This window comes from Thermobia domestica, chromosome 10, assembly GCF_964235325.1.
Source record: "Thermobia domestica chromosome 10, izTheDome1.hap1.1, whole genome shotgun sequence".
NCBI classification, from domain to species: Eukaryota; Metazoa; Arthropoda; class Insecta; order Zygentoma; family Lepismatidae; genus Thermobia; species Thermobia domestica.
This window is the reverse complement of record NC_137463.1, coordinates 230,730,372-230,749,822: the sequence shown is the minus strand read 5'-3', so window position 1 is coordinate 230,749,822 and position 19,451 is coordinate 230,730,372. Positions and strand designations below refer to the sequence as shown.

The 19,451-nt window shown below is 35.7% G+C and overlaps 1 protein-coding gene across 1 annotated transcript in view; it reads right to left on the bottom strand.

Annotated features, from left to right (window-relative positions):
• Nucleotides 1-221: 221 nt before the first annotated feature.
• LOC145663053 (uncharacterized) overlaps nt 222-19,451 on the bottom strand; it is a 35,999-nt gene continuing 16,769 nt past the window's right edge. Inside the window, exon 4 of the mRNA XM_081729213.1 lies at nt 222-10,842. Coding sequence (XP_081585339.1) covers nt 8,250-10,842 — 2,593 coding nt within the window. The 3' untranslated portion in view covers nt 222-8,249. The remainder of the gene's footprint in view (nt 10,843-19,451) is intronic.

The window sequence follows — 19,451 nt, the reverse complement described above, 5'->3', positions numbered from 1 at the left end:
TTGACCGAAAATATTTACGAAGGAGTGCAACAAACTTTTTGACTGACCCACGTATGAAGCAAACTGCTTGCATAAAATATTAATGTATAGACAGAAGGTGAGGTATTTAAAAAATTGCATTCCATTGCTTACGTTGCATAAAAAAGCATAATTATAAAGAACGAAGCACAATGTGAGCTGCTCTACTTACTATTTTTATGGTTATTTCAAGACAAACTCAGTATTAGTACAAAATAATCTTTTATTAGAACGACTAAATATTTACAGAATAATGAACATGGCATACATTCTTATACAAAACCATACGAACAGTAAAGATCTCTATGTCTACTGTATTATAAATCTTTCTCTACTGTTGTTTGCACGATAGGAAAAAAAATCACTAATACGATATACATTTAGACACGCCATAACTGATCATTAAAATGTGTATAAGAATACTTTAATGACAAACTGAGGTCAGACGAAAGGAGGACTGCGAGAAATCTGGGGCCTTCAAATACTTTTTTTCATTTTCCCTGTATTCATCACTTGATAACCATTAGTACAATATGTGATTAACATGCACAAGCAAATAGAAGATTTGATTTTATGGCACAAAGGCATATTATTTTTTACTATAATTTAGTTTTCCACTTGCCACGAAGGCGTCCGATGTGGGACAACTTCACTCGCAATTCTTGTACATGAGATATATATGTCTGCAAGCTTTTAACTTCTGTAATGTAACTCTTTCATAATTCTAATATGGATATGCACATGACTTCCTAGCCACAAGGAAAAATAGATACACACACCAGTTTTGTTGATAACATCAGAACGAATTGACCAATTACAAAAGTGCTTTCAGTACTATCATATATATATACATATATATAACATTAGCTGTTGTATATTGAAAAGTTGATTTGTTCCAAAGTTACAAAAGGAGTGATTTGTAGTGATATTATGACTGTCAGAAAACTATCCGGATTTGATCTGTGGGTTATGAGCGAAACAGGGGTAAGTTGATTATTTAATCATATAGCACCATGCCTTGATATTGTATGATTGTAATCATAACTGTCTCAACATAGTTTAAAATATTTTTGTCTTCAACTGTGAGAACTGAGGAACATGGAGCAACGAATGAACCTGAAATTTCTGGTACGGTTGGGGGCAATTCAGACAGAAGCACTTCAAATGCTTCGTTATGTCTATGGAGAGAATACCATGTAACGCACAAATATTTTTGAGTGACATGAGAGGTTGAGAGAGGAGCGTGAGGCAATTGAAGATGACCCTACAAGCGGCAAGTTTTCAAACAAGCGAAAAGATACGAGTACGAGTGAGTACGATAAAAGATAGTGTTTGGAAGATTATCACTCAAGACAACGCACCAAATCACAACACTTCCAACATTCGGCAGTTCCTGGCTGGGAAGACTGTCGCCATCGTGGACCAATCCTTCCTTACCACATCTTGCCTCCTGTGATTATTTTTATTTCAAAAGCTTAGACTTTCAAGGGTATTCACTTCAAAGGCGTAGAGGCTGTAGCAACAGAACATCCAAGCAGAATCCTTCCAGAAGTGCACAGATGCTTGGCAGAGACAGAACAGCTTACTTGGAAGGAGTCATTAGTAGTTTGTAATTAGCAACGGAAATAAACTGTCAGTGACCAGTTATTTGTCAGATACATTTCCTATCATCATCATTAAGAGTCTTCATCCCGGCGAAATTAAAACACCGCTAATTTTACAGTAATTATGTGACATCTTCAAAAAGATAAAAGATAATTGAAATATGGAACAAGAGCGCCCTAAACAATATTATTTTGCGTCAGGTACCGTTATCACAAGTCACCTAGTGGCTTTCCGTTTTCAGCTGTTTAGAAACGCGAAAATAAATGCCAATTTTCAAAATGGCTCGAAATCGAAAGCAGATAAGTGAGTCGTGATAACGGTTTCTTATGTAAAATAATATTGTCTAGGGCGCTCTTGTTCCACATTTCGATTATCTTTTATTTATTTGAAGATATCACATAATTACTGTAAAATTAGCGGCATTTTAATTTCGCCGGGATGAAGACTCTTAACCACCGTTCCCTGTTCTCCACCGCGTATAGTCGTCATCAAAGGTGTGTTTACTACCTCGATGGCTTAAGAATATATATTAGGTGACAACAAACAGAATATGGCTAAGTTTCAAATAATCTTATAGTTTTATAGGCCCCGCCACTCACAGAGGGCAGCTCAAAAAAGAATATTTCGTTCATATTACAAAAGTGATGTAACAAATGCATATCATGACACGTTATTTTACATTTTTATATATATATATTTTAAATTTAAAGCTGATTTGGCCTATTCAATTTACAAACAATGTAACATACATATTACACTTAAAGATTATCGTACTATATCTAAAAATTTGTACACTTCGCTATATTTACGAAAAACAAAAGAACATTAGTAATACAGTTTGACATACAAAATAATCATCAGACAAGAAGTACAAATTTAAGCACGTCTTCCAGGGCTTAAAACTTATTTTCTAATAAAGTAAATAATTATATTATTCATTATTTATTCTTTACTGATTAAATTAAAGACATTGAATGTCAGCAATTCGAGGAATCAGGAATGAACATGATTTACACAGTTTTGAACTGAAATGAAATAATCAAAAGTAAACTTAACTGAAAGAGTCAAGATAAAACACGCAAAATAAATTCTGAAATCTCTAAACACTTTTTTAAAATAAGTTTACACTGATCGTTATGACTTTAATTTCATCCACTTCGATCACTGAAAATATGAAAGTTTCGTTTCCCATTACAAGTCACTCCAAAATTCCACATTCTGGCATTAATTGTACACATTTCTAAATGCCTCATACGGCAATTCTATTTCCTTAATACCTGAACAAAATTAAAATATTCCTGATCTGATAAAAAAGATCCGCCTGTAATCTAGAATATCTGCTTCTAAATCATCATTCAGTTTTGGAACAGGCAATATCTTTTATTATGAAAAATATTTATGGTAAGATTTTTTTTTCACAAGTAGACTCTTGTGGTTATTCTTAACTTAGCAATCTTCTGCAGAAACCTTTTTTCATACATCTACAGAAAATGATTTCTGAAACCTACCTAGATATAAAAAATTCTACGCAAAAATTTTTATTAGAAACCTAAATAAAAAGTATTTTTCTCTTGGAAGTACCTTTTTTTTCTAGAGTTAATACTAACAAAATCTTAAAAAAAAAAAAACTATAAATTACGTTATCAGCGGATAAAGAACCAAAGGTGTACATCATCAAATCATGCAAATTTGTTAGACAACACACACCAACTTAGCAAACTTGTAGGAGTTTTCTTAATATTTAGTCAAAGTTTTGCAAATAGAAAATGGTATTTAAGGCTAGTGTACATTAAAATATGAAAATATTTCGTTCACTCATGTGGAATTCAGGTAATGTAACTTTTATTTTGTTTATTTATTTTTTTTTTTTCTGTAGTAAGACAAGTTCCGTTTTCGTAAAGAGTATATTTTGATTGACCACGATGTTCGATGTACATCGCATCCACAAGTTTGTGAGTAGGGGGGCGCGGTGGCTCAATGGTAGAGCGTTCACCTCCGGTGCTTGGGGTCCCTGGTTCGATCCCAGCTCGCGCCGTGTGGACTTTGTGGTGGACAAACACCGTGCTCGTGGGTTTTCTCGGGGTTCTCCCGTTTCCTCCCACTTTCTTCATTCCACCATTTCATTCATTTCTCATTATCACCGTCTCCTTTAGCCTAACCGGCATAACCGTGGGACGTTAAACTTAGATATTTCATTTTTTTTCTTTCAAGTTTGTGAGTACTGAGAAATGCAAATTTGGTTTTCGCAGCGAATATGCTACTCATGGCAACTACGATACATAAAACTGCTAGCGTTTTAATATAATTTTAAAAAAAAAAAATTATTCTTTTGTGTTTCTTCAAATGACATAAAACAGCAGACACACAACATTTGCGATTTCCCTCCTTATAACACACTAATACTTCGAATATTAATACTTCGAATTCTCATTTGATAACAGGAACTTACCCTTTTTGGAACAATGATACACATTGGCTTATAGACTTTCGAATAAATCATTTTATTCTTATTTATTCTTTGGGAAACAGTGAGATAAAATTCTATTTCATTCTGTTTTGGTAAGGGTTTCATTCGATATTCTTGTAGCCTTAGTATTTACTGATTGACTTCAATTTACTGCTAACTAATCTAAAAGCTTTAGGAATTATACGACGGTTGGCCTATTAAGTTGTTTTTCAAATTATTATAGCGTGAAAGAATAATCTATTTATGTATCAATTAACCATGCAAAATCGAAAATGAAATCTTTTAAGTTTTACGTCCCACGCTTATGCCGGCTAGGCTAAAGGAGACTGTGATGATGAGAAATTAATGAAATAGTGGAATGAAGAAAGTGGGAGAACCCCGAGAAAACCCACGCACATGGTGTTTGCCCACCACAAAGTCCACTTGGTGCGAGCTGGGATCGAAACAAGAACTCCATGCACTAGAGGTGAACGCTTTACCACTGAGCCACTGCGGCCTCCATGCAAAATCGAGTCGACCATATTGAAATCAAGTTAAAATTTAAAAACAGATTTCAAATGTTCTTGTTAATGTATAACTCTCCAAAATCGAGTTACAATAGCCAAAACAGTATAATTGAAATATATTACGTTTTATGTGGTTTTTCAGGGAAGTATCAAAATTTGATATATAGCCAAGTCTTCAACTAGCACAATTCACTAATCAATAATCAACAAAAATTGGATTCATTCTACAATTCACTACATCATATCACAATCCACTAAGACAAAGGAGAAATATAATGACCATTTTTTACAAACGCTCTCTTCTCTACAAAATTGTAAACAGTTTTACTAACAATAATAATTTGATACCTGTTTTATAACTATTCAAGAAACTGAAATGAAAATGGCATCTTTGAAATGAATACTGACTGATCACATATAGTATACTTTTTAAACAAGTTTCCGTGAATTACGACTATATAGTTAAAAACCACAATAAAAAATCCAGTTTCGTGTAACGGGTGAGTTAATGTTTCTTTCAATTATTTTAAAAACACTACGCAGCACGCATTGTTAAGAATAAACTGACAAGGAAATGACATCTACAGAATGTACTAAACTCCGTCATTGGTAAGAAAATAATAGTATATTATCAACAGCAACATATTACACAATTAGTGTTTTTAATCATGCATCTATAATCTTAAATTATATCGGTTCACTCAATTTCCTTGTCTTTTTCTAAACCGTTGACAGCAATGTGCACATAATGCCCTCGAAATTATTCAAATTTTTTTTTTTATTCTTTACACTCTAAAACTGCAAGCATTTCCTATATTTTATCCTACTTATATTCCCATAGTTATAACATTCCCTTTTAAGGGTCATTTTTCATGTAACTGAAACTTTATTTAAACCAATGTAACAATATATCTGTTTCAACTGCGATTTCTTTCCCTCATGTGTAACGACTTCAAGTGTACAGCGCTACACTTTTAATATCCTTAGCATTTCCCCACAAACTATTAGAAAACACAGTTTTGAAATATATGAATACTTCGAGTGTTTACTTCTGACTGATATCTGCTTTTTTTTTTTGCAAATAAGATATAGCCGAGCATAGCAATGACATGATTGATACAAAAGCCATTTACATGTTATACTGACCTGCTTTCTACTCCTCATAATATGGTATACAAGAAGTACAAAATTGACGTAATACTTCGAATTCTGATTTGGTAAAAAAAGCACTTCGTTTTTAAGAACAATTATTTATATATACACAGGGTGTTACAAAAATGTCACAAGATACCTCACATGAAAATAAGAAAAAAAAAAAAAGTTCATACGAACCTCTTTTTCGTAGTTTTGGAGTTATATGGTGCGAAAACGTGACACAAGTGAATTATGGGACCTATCGTAGTCGGGTCAAGACATCACTGAGGAACTAATATGTGAACTATCCATGTTTAAGAGTACTCCAGTACTTGCACACCAATGTTAAGAGAGGTAGGTGGAGAGTGATCAAGTACTTCCAGACAGCCTCTCTAAAAATGCTTGTGCAAGTACCGAAGGTTCCGAAAAATGGATATTTGGATAGTTCACATACTAGTTCCTCAGTGACGCCTTGTCCCGACAACGATCAGTCAGTCCTACGGTAGTGGAACTATGGACCTTTAAAATTCATTTTTTCACCTTTTCGGCACCATACAACTATAAAACCATGCATTCCGATCACAGCCCCATACGAACTTTTTTCTTATTTCTTATTTTTATTTCTATTCCCAAAATATTGTGACAAACTTTTGTAATACCATATATATATATATATATATATTACTTTATTACAGAAAAAGAGCCTAAAAACAAATTTCTAATATTATTTTCTGATGTTTAGTCACTAATATATATGAAGAATTTAGGTAAGACCATCTACCTTAAAAACTCAATGTAACAGAATACTACTTTATAGATTAATTTCGTTCTTTCTTTTTCTTTTCTAAAAAGAAAAAAAAAAAAAACTATAAATAAAAGATATTATTAACTATTCCGTAAAATTAACAATATGCTTTCAAATTCCATAAACATTCAAAATTTATAACTTACTTCCAAACAATAATTAGCAAATACTCTTTTTTTTTATTATTTTGAGAAGACAGTCTTTATAAACTAAACTTTATCGATAGCTGAAAATAAAACATGAGACCACACGATAGAGAGAAAAAAATGATTCCTTAGGATAATATACTTGTAATAAAAAATCTATAAAATGTGTGAAAATCTGCCTCAAATTCTTTTACATCATTTCCCAATTTGTATTCGATCATGTATTTATACATGGTAATTGCTCTTTTTGTCGAATATACCTTTTTCCTTTTCTTCGACGTATATCTTAGTTATATTGAGTAATTCTATCAAATCAGCGTGAGAACGCCAAGAATAAGCAGAAGGCAACAATAGAAAAAGCAACAATAAAACATGCTAACAAAGTCTAACATAAAATGGTAATTTACCATGAGATTCAAAAATATAACACACCATCAGGACACGCGAAACATTATTCACATCTTTTTCATGTGAAAGAACCATTTATAGTGTGACTATTCTGTTTCTGGCTCTAACAGCTAAACAAAGAACTTAGCTACAACACATTTATAACATGACTATTTAGTGCAGCTTACAGGACATTTGTTGGGTAGTGTTCAATCATGCTTTCTTTGTTTAGGTATAGAGCTTTAAAAAGCCGCACACCTTACGTACCACTTAATACATACAAGGTCTTTCAAATTAATATAAATACACTCTTTAAAACAGGATATCTCACTAATTAAAGCTGACAAGTTCACAATTGTCGTGTTGTGTACCTTAAGGATGTAAATTTTATTTATTTATTTTTTACAATAAAGATGAGTACTACTTTCAACAGAATAGGGGGCCACCCCACTTTCTTCTCTGAGGGATTTTCTCGATCGCACATTTCCTGAGAGATGGACAGGACGAAGAGGAAGTGCTGCGACCTACGCGGCCCGATTTCCGGATTTCAATTCTTGACTTTTTCTTTCTTTGGTAAACTGTAAAAAACAGTACCCCCCTTAAAAAAATCACTAACAGATCGGAGAGAGCAAATTAAGCAGGCCTGTGATGTTATACCATTACAAACAATACAATCGGCATGTCGCTGTTCTACGTTGTTGACGACAATATACTGCGATCGAAGGAGAGCAATTGAACACTAATGTTCTTAAGGTACACTACACCACAAAAATTGTATACCTCTCTGATTTAATTAATAATATATTGTTTTATAGAGTAAATACATTAATTTGAAACGCCCTGTATAATGGTTGGCACGTGATTGTTCCTCCATGAGGAAAAAAATCTACAGATATAAGCGATCAATTTTATAGTGGGAGAACAAGTATTTCCATACTCAATTTAAAATTGTAGTCGAGGTACCACCATTACTCCTGGAAGACTTGCTACAATTCATTTGCTTCATATACTAACCTACAGTGCATCTTTTTATACATTCTTCTTTAACTAAGAAGCACTAAATATAAAGATATTTTTTTTTTTAAAAAAAGGTAAAATTATTTTAAAATCTGTATGACTTATCTAGTGCAACTTAAAATGTTTTTGCTGAAACCCAAGGGATAATGCACCGAATAATTGCATTAACATTTCATATTTCTTATTTCTTCACACGCGTGATTCCTCATATGTAACTGTAAACCATTTTCTGTCTGAAACTTCTTATCACAAATTGTACACTGGTTTAAAGTGGCAGGCGTATGAAGTTTCATATGCTTCATATATGTTCTGTGTTTGGCGAACTCTTGCTCACAAAATTCACAAACAAACAACTTCCCGGGCACAAGTTTTCTATGTACGGACTTGTGTGCAGTCAGCAGCTGATACGAACCGAATGTTTTCTTGCATGTAGGGCAGGTTATAAGGTCTCGTCCGTGTTTCTTGGCGTGATCTTTCAATTCTATCGCCGACTGGAAACGTTCCGTGCATTTATCACACGGAAAGTGCGATCCACAATCTTTCTTGGTAGCTTTGTGGATTAACAAACTTGTTTTGTATGTGAAGGCTCGGTTACACGTGTCACACTTGTACGGCTTAGCTCCGAAATGTACTTGCATGTGGTCCTTTAAGCCCACTTCGTAAGAATAGCACTTGCCACATATATCACACTGATGTAAGTTCACATCCTCATGCATTTTAATGTGTTCCTGAAGTTTTCCAGCGTCAAAAAATATCTTCTTACAGACATTACAGGGCAGTGGATGTTTCAGTTTGTGAGTTTTCATATGGCGTTTATAATGTTCTTTCACTCGGTAACCTTTGCCGCACAGTTCACACATAAAGTTCACACCCTTTATACTAACAGGAATTTTTATTTCATCGTTAAGTTCCTGTTTAACAACACTTTGCTCACTGTTTTGGGAGTTTCCACAGTTTTTATGAGATTCCACTACAATACTACACGTTTCATCATTGTCAACAATACACACCTCACCCTCAGGAGCCAACAATACCCTATTCATTTCCCGAGACCGTCTTCTGTGCTTAAGTGTTGGTTCTTCCGATGACGTTTCTTCGTGTCCTTTGTCGACTTCATTATTTTGATTTTGTTTGTCCTCCTCTTTCTCGGGAGTAGTGAATTCTGGATTTACCCTTAGATTCGATTTCGTGATTGATACTTTATTCATTTCGCGGGATCGTCTTCTGTGTTTGAGTGTTGATTCTTTCGGTGAAGTTTTTTCGTGTTCTTTGTCGACATCACTATTTTGTTTTTGTTTATCCTCCTCTTTCTCGACAGTGACGACTTCTGGGTTTACACTTAGATCCGATTTCGTAATAACAACGGAACATTGCTTTATGATATGCTGCCATTCGGATATCTGGTTTGCGGAACTTGGCTGTTGGAGTATTTGCTGTTCACACGCGGAATCTTTATCAAGGTCATTTTGGTCTTCTTTTATTGGCTCAGGTTTTATTACATTGTTCACCGTTTCCTCAAGACAATTCATCTGGTCGTCTTCTATTTTTACACGTTTCTTCATCTTCTTAGGTGGTGGACTTTTTCTCTTTCCACGATCTCTTAATATTCTATCGGACTTCTTGGTCGAATTATCATTGGTTTCATTTGTACTTTGCTCTGATACCTTAGCAGTATTACTTGTATCAGTCTCATTATTCAGGGAAACTGCTGTATCATTTGCAACAACTGACTCATCTGTATGTTCAGTAGATTTCACATTGGCAGCAGAGTCTTTCATTGTATTGTTTAATTCTTTCAGATCTTTACATGCATCATTGGCTGTGACACTGCGCCTTCTAGATCTTCTTCGCGGAGTTACAGGAACGTTCTTCTTCTTATTATTATTTGTAGAAGACTGTGTCCCAGACTTTCTATCCAGAGTTACAGGAACGTTTTTCTCATTACTTGCAGAAGACTGTGTCTCCTGTGCTTCAGTCCTTTCTGTTTCTTCAACACTGGTAGTTATGGTATTGGTATCAATTTCATTCACTTGAATTAACTTCTTAGGCTTTATAACTGATGTGGAGTCTGTCACACCGTTTAGTAATTTGCACTTGTTATCTTCCACAATTTCTTCATTAATATTAATATTCGTATTCACTGGATCACCTTGAAGATCATGAAGTTTAGTACTGGAAACAGTACGGATAGTATCTTCTTCTTTCTCTTCTTTAGGGATGGTATCTTCTTTTTCTTCTTTAACACTACTTAATGTATTGCTTCTTTCATCTTGGTTTACCTCACACTTCTCTTTTTGCCCATCAAGCAACTTAGACTCTGATTCACATTCTTCACCATTTTCAAAAACTTCATTTGGTTTTTCACGCCGCTTTCTTACTTTTAGACATTTCTCACCATTATAACATTCTTCTCTATACGATTCTCTTCTCGGACTCTTCGGATATCTATACACATATTCTAAATCTGAATATCGATTCCACTCTTCCTCAAATTCCCACTCATCCGAGGGATACTTGCAGCCGTAATAACCATAAACACTGGATACCCTACGTGGTGTACGTCTCACAGCAATAGGAGGCGAACTACCACTTTCAACCTCTTTGACTACATGGGTTGGAGTTTTATTCCCACAAGGTTCTACTTTTACTTCTTCTTCTGATATATCAAACGGAGACATCTGGAACTTCATGAAGTTCTTCTTTCCGCGGGCTTTTGGAGTCGACGCTAGGAAGTCATTTTGTTTCGAAGTAACAGAGCTGAAATACAACATGGTTCAAATTAGTATACAGATCAACTATACACAAAACACATTAGTTTACAGTCAATTTAAAAAATCAACAGCATTCCGCGTGCTATTTTTGCTTCCTAAATCCAACTTAACAAAACACAGACTATAACGAAAATGTAATTTTATTTTAATGCAGCTATAAAATTACTTGCAAAATTTTGACAAGATTCGCGTTTAAGTGCTTTTTTAAACAAAGAAAAATTGTACATTTTTCAATGATGTACTGTCATCATCCTCGGTGTAGTATGAAAAAATTACATTACGAATTGCTTCTTTACCTGTAGGAAATGGATGTACAAGGGAACAAGAATTTTAGGAATGATTTAAAAAAAAAATCAAAAGATTGCGATCTTGGCCAATAATTCGTGTTTGGATCAGGGGACACAAAATTTTTAAACGGCCCCTAAATCGAGTTTTCGCATTTTCTACGGAATAAGCTCATCATATCGAGTTAAATGATGGTTTCGGTTTGGCTACACTATATGTAGTTCTCCAGATATAAGGTGTAAGAAAATTTTTGAACGGCTCCTACATCAAGTTTCCGTATTGTTTTACGGAATATGCCAGGGTTGGCTGGTTTAAACCAAACAACGAAAAATGTTCGTAAAAGTGTAACTATTCGTAAAATCTTGATGAACACACATTTGTGGATTATCACGTTTCACTCCTATATATTATTCGTACTATATTCAGACCTAAATTCCTCATTCTTTACTCAAAGAGATTATAATACTAAAGCAACTTTTTTATGTAACTTTATGGATGTTTCTTATGTGATTTTTTTTTATAGTTTATTATTATTGTTATGCAACCAAAGGAAAATTCTAAACATTGTTTCGTTTTAATAATGTTTACTATTGATAACATACATCGAAATGCCGTACTTTTTTGGGGAGGGAGGTCATACAAACCCCACGAGAGGCAATTATTGAAATAACAAGAATCTTTGGTAACTATTTATGTATAAATGGGTCAGAGCCAAAGTGGACTCAAATAATTCGTATCTTGATTCACTTTTCTTATTGATATGCAAAGTAAGTCGTTATATTTCTTTAACTTGGACTAATAGAAGTCGTAGTGAACTGACTTAGACTAAATTAGTTCTTCTGTACTCTGTAGTACTTTGAAATTGTCCATATGTAATTCTGTATAATGGTTTCACTTGTACAATTGTTTATCTTTTTGTCCTTCTGTCCTAATGACTCTTGACGATTATATTAACAAATGTGTAAAGATCAGTCAACGTATTTTTATCAGGAGTCCTTCGTGAGTGAGTCGGCAGACGTATCGCATTTGTGGCCAATTAGTTCCGGTTTCAAGTTCAAATGGAGGACAATTTCTCTTGGATGTAAGCCGAGAAGCGGTTTGGATTCCGCTTTAAGCTTACGTGACCCTTTCCAGCACATTATATGTAGTTCTCCAGGTACAAGAAAATTTTTGATTGAAATAAATTGGATATTTTGATCCAAAAGCGATTAAATACAGTAGAAAATGAATTCCTTAAACCAAAGTCAACGGTTCATTTAAAATGACGCTTAAAAGTACGTTTATTTCAACTATTTTATATGCGTCCAATACTATCATAAAGAAATCATATTTGCAAAATTGTTCTTATTTTTTTGACTACTTTACGATCAAAATGTACTTTTTGCAGAAGTATCTTTAAGAAATTTCTGTTTGAATAAGCCCGAGCGAAGGACCCAAATTTGCTATAAATGGTTCAACGTGTATGCAATATATGTCAGAAAAGTTTCAGAATTGATGTTGGAAAATAAATGATATAAGATACACTGTTTGCTATTAAAAATACAATACCAAGAGGGAGGCAAGATAGCAATGCCAAAGTTGGTATACAGAGACGTGATGGTATACTTCTGGTCACACAAACCTACACTGCTTTCCAGAGACTTAAGTACATCTTTTCGAATTCCTTTAGGTCTTATTCATTTTCCCTGTATTCTTGTCACAGATAGGACTGGAAATTGAACGATAATATTACTGTATGAATGCCGTTATTTGATTGTTTGTATCAGTAACGATCTCAGAAGGTCTGGAGGGGAATTTCGTTATCTCCGGGGATCTTTACCCCTGAGCAACCCTCGAATTCATCTTGTACGATATACGATCAAAACATAGCTACTTACTATACAGGAAAATACAGTAAGGTGCAAATATCATACATGATTTTTATTTTAAACCCAAACAGATTTTTTTTTTAAAAAAAAGGTCGAAATAGGGTCAATCTCATTTCTACGAATAGACTACGATGACTAACCGTCTGTTAATTATTGTTTTTCTGCCAATTCGAGTGTCCCACGACCCCACGATACTGTATGCCCCTGTCCGATGACCTTCGTTTGAAAATCTGAGTTTTACGTCCCACGATTATGCCGGTTAGGCTAAAGGAAATGGTGATGATGAGAAATGAATAAAATGGTGGAATGAAGAAAGTGGAAGGAAACGGGAGAACACCGAGAAAACTCACACGCACTCGGCGTTTGTCCACCACAAAGTTCACCTGGCGCGAGATGGGATCGAACCAGGGACCCCACATGTACCAGAGGTGAACGCTTTACCATTGAGCCACCGCTGTCCCATGACTTTCATCTGAGCCAAAACCAAGGAGTACAAAATCAAAAACCCATCAAAATCAGCAGTAATATTTGAAAACGTTCTACTGTTTTCTGTCACCATATGACTCACTCCATTCATCTGTTGTTTGGTCTTCGTTCCTAAAAGACTAGAAGATCTCAGGAAATAAAGTAAAATCACATTTACTTGGAATGTCAGTCTTACAAGCTAGGTTATCTTAATTTAGAATACAAGAGAAAATTAAACATTTGAAGAACTGATATGCATTATACATTTTGCTGCGCATACGTCGAGTTTGTTTCCTTTTTAAGCTCGACCCTTAAAACAACTACTACTTCAGCAAAGTAGCTGAAAACATTTGTAATTTACTTTCTACATTATATGTTTCAAAGTAATTTCAAGTAATTCTTGACATATTCTACTGCAAGTAACTGTAATTAGCAATGAAAATAAAAACGCAAACAGAGGAGTGAAGAAATATTTAAAAAATAAATTATTTTTTTAAATATATACTTTGTTACCTGTGTTTTTAAATTAGGACTCAAGAAACATTTTAAAGTTAAATTTCGTAGGAACACTACCTCTCGCTATGAAAAGCAATTTTGTTTTGTAAAATGCAAGAATAATACTGATATTTCATTATATTCAAATTATCTTTAAGCATATTAAATTAATAGTATCAAGAAAACTGACAGAAAGAGTTGAATAAATTCTTCTAGAAATATGTCTTCTTAAAATTTCAGCAACCTATATTTACATGACTCAAAGTTCTTGAAACTGTTTGTAGTTTGTAAACATGTAGAGACAGGGAATCATATGAGTAACGTGCTGTTTTCTCTGCTCAGCCAGGATATAGTTCGGATTAAGCTCACCATTGAAAAGTGGGGGGATATAAGTCACTTATCTTTCCACCTATCAATATTTACCTAGTTATATCATAAATACTGTAACAAAGTTTGTAGTGGCGCTGTAGGCATCCGGAGTGGCACAGTGCTGTCATCTGTGTATAAAGCGGAAGATGCATGTAGTGTGTGTGTGTGACTGTTCATGACATACGTTGATATTGTATTGAGTTCTGATGGAGTGGGGCGATTACGAAAATCGTGTAGCAGTAATTGCACTACACAAGGTCGGGAAGACAGCAGGTGAGATTTTCAACCTCCTGAAAGCACTACAAATCAGCAAGAGATTCGTGTATTGCGCCATACAGCGATACACCGAGACTGGAACGGCAGCTGACCGCGCAAGGAGTGACAAACCACGAACGGTACGAATCCCGCAGGTCCAGAAAGCAGCCGCAGCAAGAATTCGAAGAAATCCTGCCACAAAGCAGTCGCAGTAAGAATTCGAAGAAATTCTGTTCGAACATAGTGTGATAGCTGCTGAGATGGACATCAGCAGAAATTCCATGTCTCGTGTGCTCAGGAGTGACCTACATCTACGGGCGTATAAGAAACGGACTGGTCACTTTTTGACCCAAACATTAATGTCGCAGAGGGTACTTAAATCAAAGAGACTGTTGCGGCGTTACGCCAACGAGCTGCACAGAAAGATTCTGTTCACTGACGAAAAGGTGTTCACAATTGAGCAGGTCTACAACGCCCAAAATGACCGTGTGTATGCCATGCCATCTACTGTAGCTGCTGAGGCAGCTCCAAGGGTTCAGAGGGCACATCATCCTGAATCAGTGATGGTTTGGTGGGGAGTGAGCTACTCAGGCACAACCAGCTGCATTTTTGCGAAAAAAATGTTAAAACATCTACCAAGGTGTACCAGAACACAGTGCTAACACCTATAGTGAAACCACTGTCCCTGGAGAAAGGTGGACCTTCCAGCAGGATTTCGCTCCAGGCCACAAAACGAAAACAACCCAGGACTGGCTGGCATGGAACGTCCCCGACTTCATTTCTACCGTTGATTGGTCTTCTAGCAGCCCGGAACTTAACCCGTTGGATTAAAAAGTTTCGGCAGTTCTTCAGGCAAAGGTCTGCCATAAACGGCATCCATCTGTCGACAGTCTGAAACAATCCTTGACCCGAGCAGTGAACAATTTTCCATGGACGTGGTGCGTAATACCATTGGTCAGTGGCCGGACAGACTTCGTGCCTGCATCAAGGCCAAGGGGAGACATTTCGAAAAATGATTTGTGCGTCAGGTGTACAACGTATCAATGTGAAACATGACCAAAATAAATTGCCTTGGTGTTAATATTCTCTGTGTTATTCACATTCAAACTTGTGACAGTATTTATGATATAACTAGGTAGTTTAATAAATGTGCGAGCATTTAACAATATAAATATCTTCTGATGAAGTGGCCAGCGTTGCTCATGTAACATACTACAAATTGTAGTTTTTTTGCACAGCAGTTCATACACTAAGTTTAAAATTTGGAGCGGTTTTCGAGAGGAAGAAAGAAAAAAAAATGTAATGATGTACTTGTTTATCGGTTAGTATTGTTTTGTCCCAGTAAAGTTTATCTTTATTTCTAGTAGGGCTTCCGGTTGATATTCGTAATACAATATTTCTTCTGGTAACATTTCTGTTAGTGATGAGCGCAAGGGTCTTTGGTCTTGCAGTGCAAGATCAAGACCAAGGCCAAAACCAAGACCAGGAATCCCGATGCAAGACCAAGGCCAAGACTAAGGAGTGCAAGACCAAGACCATACCTGCAAGACCAAGACTCTTGCACAAGTACCGGCATTACTTGATTTTTTTTTATAGAAGATGGATTTCTTGGCTTCACTAAAAATGCTGCTGCAGTGAATGTGTTCCCAGTAGTTTATGCAATCCGTGTGAGTTGATCTGCCCAGCTACAATATGTCGTTTTCTGAATTGGTTGTTGGCGTTTTCTGTAGATACTGCTCGTTTTCAAACCACACAGGTGTCATCTTGCGCCACGTGAGCTTTTTTGCGTGGATTTTCTCGGCGTTTCTCCGTTTCCTCTTCCTTTCTTCATTCCACCATTTCAGTAATTTCCCATCATCACCGTCTCCCTTAGCCTTGGTGCATAATCGTGAGACGTTAAACTAGATACTTCATTTCATTTCAAAACATATTAGTGGTTTTCTTCTTCCAAAACTAAAGAGAAATATAGTATTGAACATCAGTAATACCGTACACCAGAGGTGTCGACTACATGGGTATGGCCTTGCTCGGAGACTCAAGCATCCGTTGGAAATTTTTAATGTGTGCTCATAAAATTAATATCGAAATAATATTTTCATGACAATGACAGAAACTTAGTGCATGTGACCGCAAGTTAGTTTGATTTCACGGGCGGATGCTTATACGTTGAATAACTGTTTATTAATATAACTTTTAGCCTTCTTAGGTATACGGCACATCGAGGATTGAGCGATATAACATCATACTACAACAATAAATCTACATTATAGAATTGAAAGTGACTATTTTTGTGACTCCTAATCTCGAACCAGTCGACCGATCTCGATCAAATTTTCAACATAGATGAGGTTTGGGCCTGGGAGTGTTTTCATCATTTCACATTGATGGTAAAACTTAGGGGAGGGGACAAGAGGGAGTTATAAAATGAGGGAGTTATAAAATAATAAATAAAACTTAATAACTCTTGAACCAAACGACCAATCTCGATCAAATTTTTTACTTAGATGAGGTTCAATCCTGGAATGTTATCTGCCAGTTCACTTTGACGGAGCAACGTAGGGCTGAAGGAGAAGGGGAAGATGTACAAAAATCAATATAAATAAAAATAAAAGTGACTAAGTTTGTGACTTAATAACTCTTGAACCGATCTCAATCAAATTATTAACATGTATAAAGTTCGCTCCTGGAAAGTTTTTTAGAGTTTGTTTCACTTTGATGGTAGAACCTAGGGTTTGGCTTTGGGGGATATATATATATATATATATATATATATATATATATATATAAAATAAATAAAACTTAACTTTTGAAACACCCAACCTATCTTGATGAAATTTTCAACATAGATGAAGTTCATAATTTTTATCATTTTACTTTTGACGGTGCAGTTTAGGGGATGGGGAGGGGAAAGATATTTAAAAATGATCGAAAATGACCGATATTAAAATGGAGTCCATAGTTTTAGGGGGTCGCTGAGACAAACAGTGATACTTCCGATGCTATTTAAATCCAAGTTCAGCCCCGTAGCTTGGCGGAGGGGAGGGGATATTGAAAAGGGTGTGTAAGGGGGAAGAAAAGACTATCAAAACTAAGCCTACCTAAGCCGTCAGAAGAAAGAAATGGGGATTCTAGCTCAAGACAGGTACTAAGACCGGACGGCTATCCTTTGACGAGAAGGCATAATTATCAGAAATGAGTTTAGCAAGAGGTTTTCTTAAAAAAGAGAGACTGGGTGTAGGAAGGAGGTTAGGAAATTGAAAGGAATACCTTCATTTCGACGTCTGGGCTCAGAAGCTGGTATCCACTGGCTCGGCTCCTTGCTCTCTCGATTGCTCTGGTGTTCCACTGGTCTCGGATGGTTGATGAAATTTCCTCTGGTTTCAGGCTCTTCTCCACTGGCCAGATGCAACAGCCATCTGCCAGTTCACAACTTAACTCCGACAGCAACTTCGACTGCGACCTCCTCTTCTTCGACCGCGACTTCCCAAAGCGGAAGTCTTCGGTCCTATTTAAGCTCGGGCCCAAGGCTCGGCGACTATTACAAGTGAGCCTAGAAGCGAGTACCAGACGTCACAGGAGGTGTGGTAAAGGTAGTGGGAGGAGTCAGGATGGTGTCTCTCATGAATTTATTACAAAACAGTAATAACAATTACATAAATCACATCACAATTGTAAAATGCTGATTCAGCGAAAGATAAATCAGTCGGTCACCGGTTCTTCAGAGCACTAGACTACAACCCGTTTGTTTCTCATGGCGTAATATAATCATATAAAAGGTTTCTGTCCTTTCCAAAATGCGCTAAAACTCACAAGACACGAATAACACAAACAAAAATAAGTAGCCTACATCATTGTTCGCTGGTAAAACAAATATGTATATAATCAATAAATCGATAATAAATCAATCACAACAGTCTTCAATGTGGGATCCAACGCAAACACATAGATTCCTTTACAATATAAATGATCGAAAATGACGAATATTAGTGTCAAATCCATAGTTTTCGGCGTCGCTAAGGTGAACAGCGATACTTCCGATCCCGTTTAAATGCAAATTCAGCACCGCAACTTGGGGGAGGAACGAGATATATAAAATTATAGAAAATGACCATTATCAATATCGAACTCATGGTTTTCGAGGTCATTGAGATGAACAATGACACTTTCGATGCCGTGCCTCGCAACATGAGGGAGGAGGAGATACATAAGTTTATTGAAAATGACCGATATTAGTACCGAATCCATAGATTTCGGGGTCTCTGAGACGAACAGTGACACTTCTGATGCCGTTTAAATCCAAATTCAGCCCCGCAACTTGGGGAGGAGGAGAGGAGAGAAATATAAAAATAATCGAAAATGACCGACATCAGAGAGCGCTTTGCTAATAGTAAAAAAGTGACTGACTAACGAAATATATTATTATTTTTTTTTTATTTTAAATTTTTTAGTTTAACCCAACGGAGTGGATAATTGACGCTAGTAAACCATATTCACAAGTGAGACTTCAAATAACTTGGAGTTTGATGCCGTTATTTTGTATTTCTAATACAGGTCAAAAGTATTTATATAAATTGAGTTACACAAAATTACACAAAAGAGACAGACAATTGAGTCGTTCTCAGTTTTTACTCAAATTATTCTAAAATATTAAGAGGTTTGATTATAATAATTATTATTTAATTTTCTCTCCCTCCTTTTTTGGTCAATATTGCTAAATATATAATCGTCATCATAATACCTATTCTACCATTATTGGCAGGTTACTTGCTGCAACTGAGAAGGTTCGACGTTCGGTGGTCCTCAAGCTAGCCTCTTCGTCTTGACGTAGTAATTTTCTGTTTTAATACCTTCCTTCAAC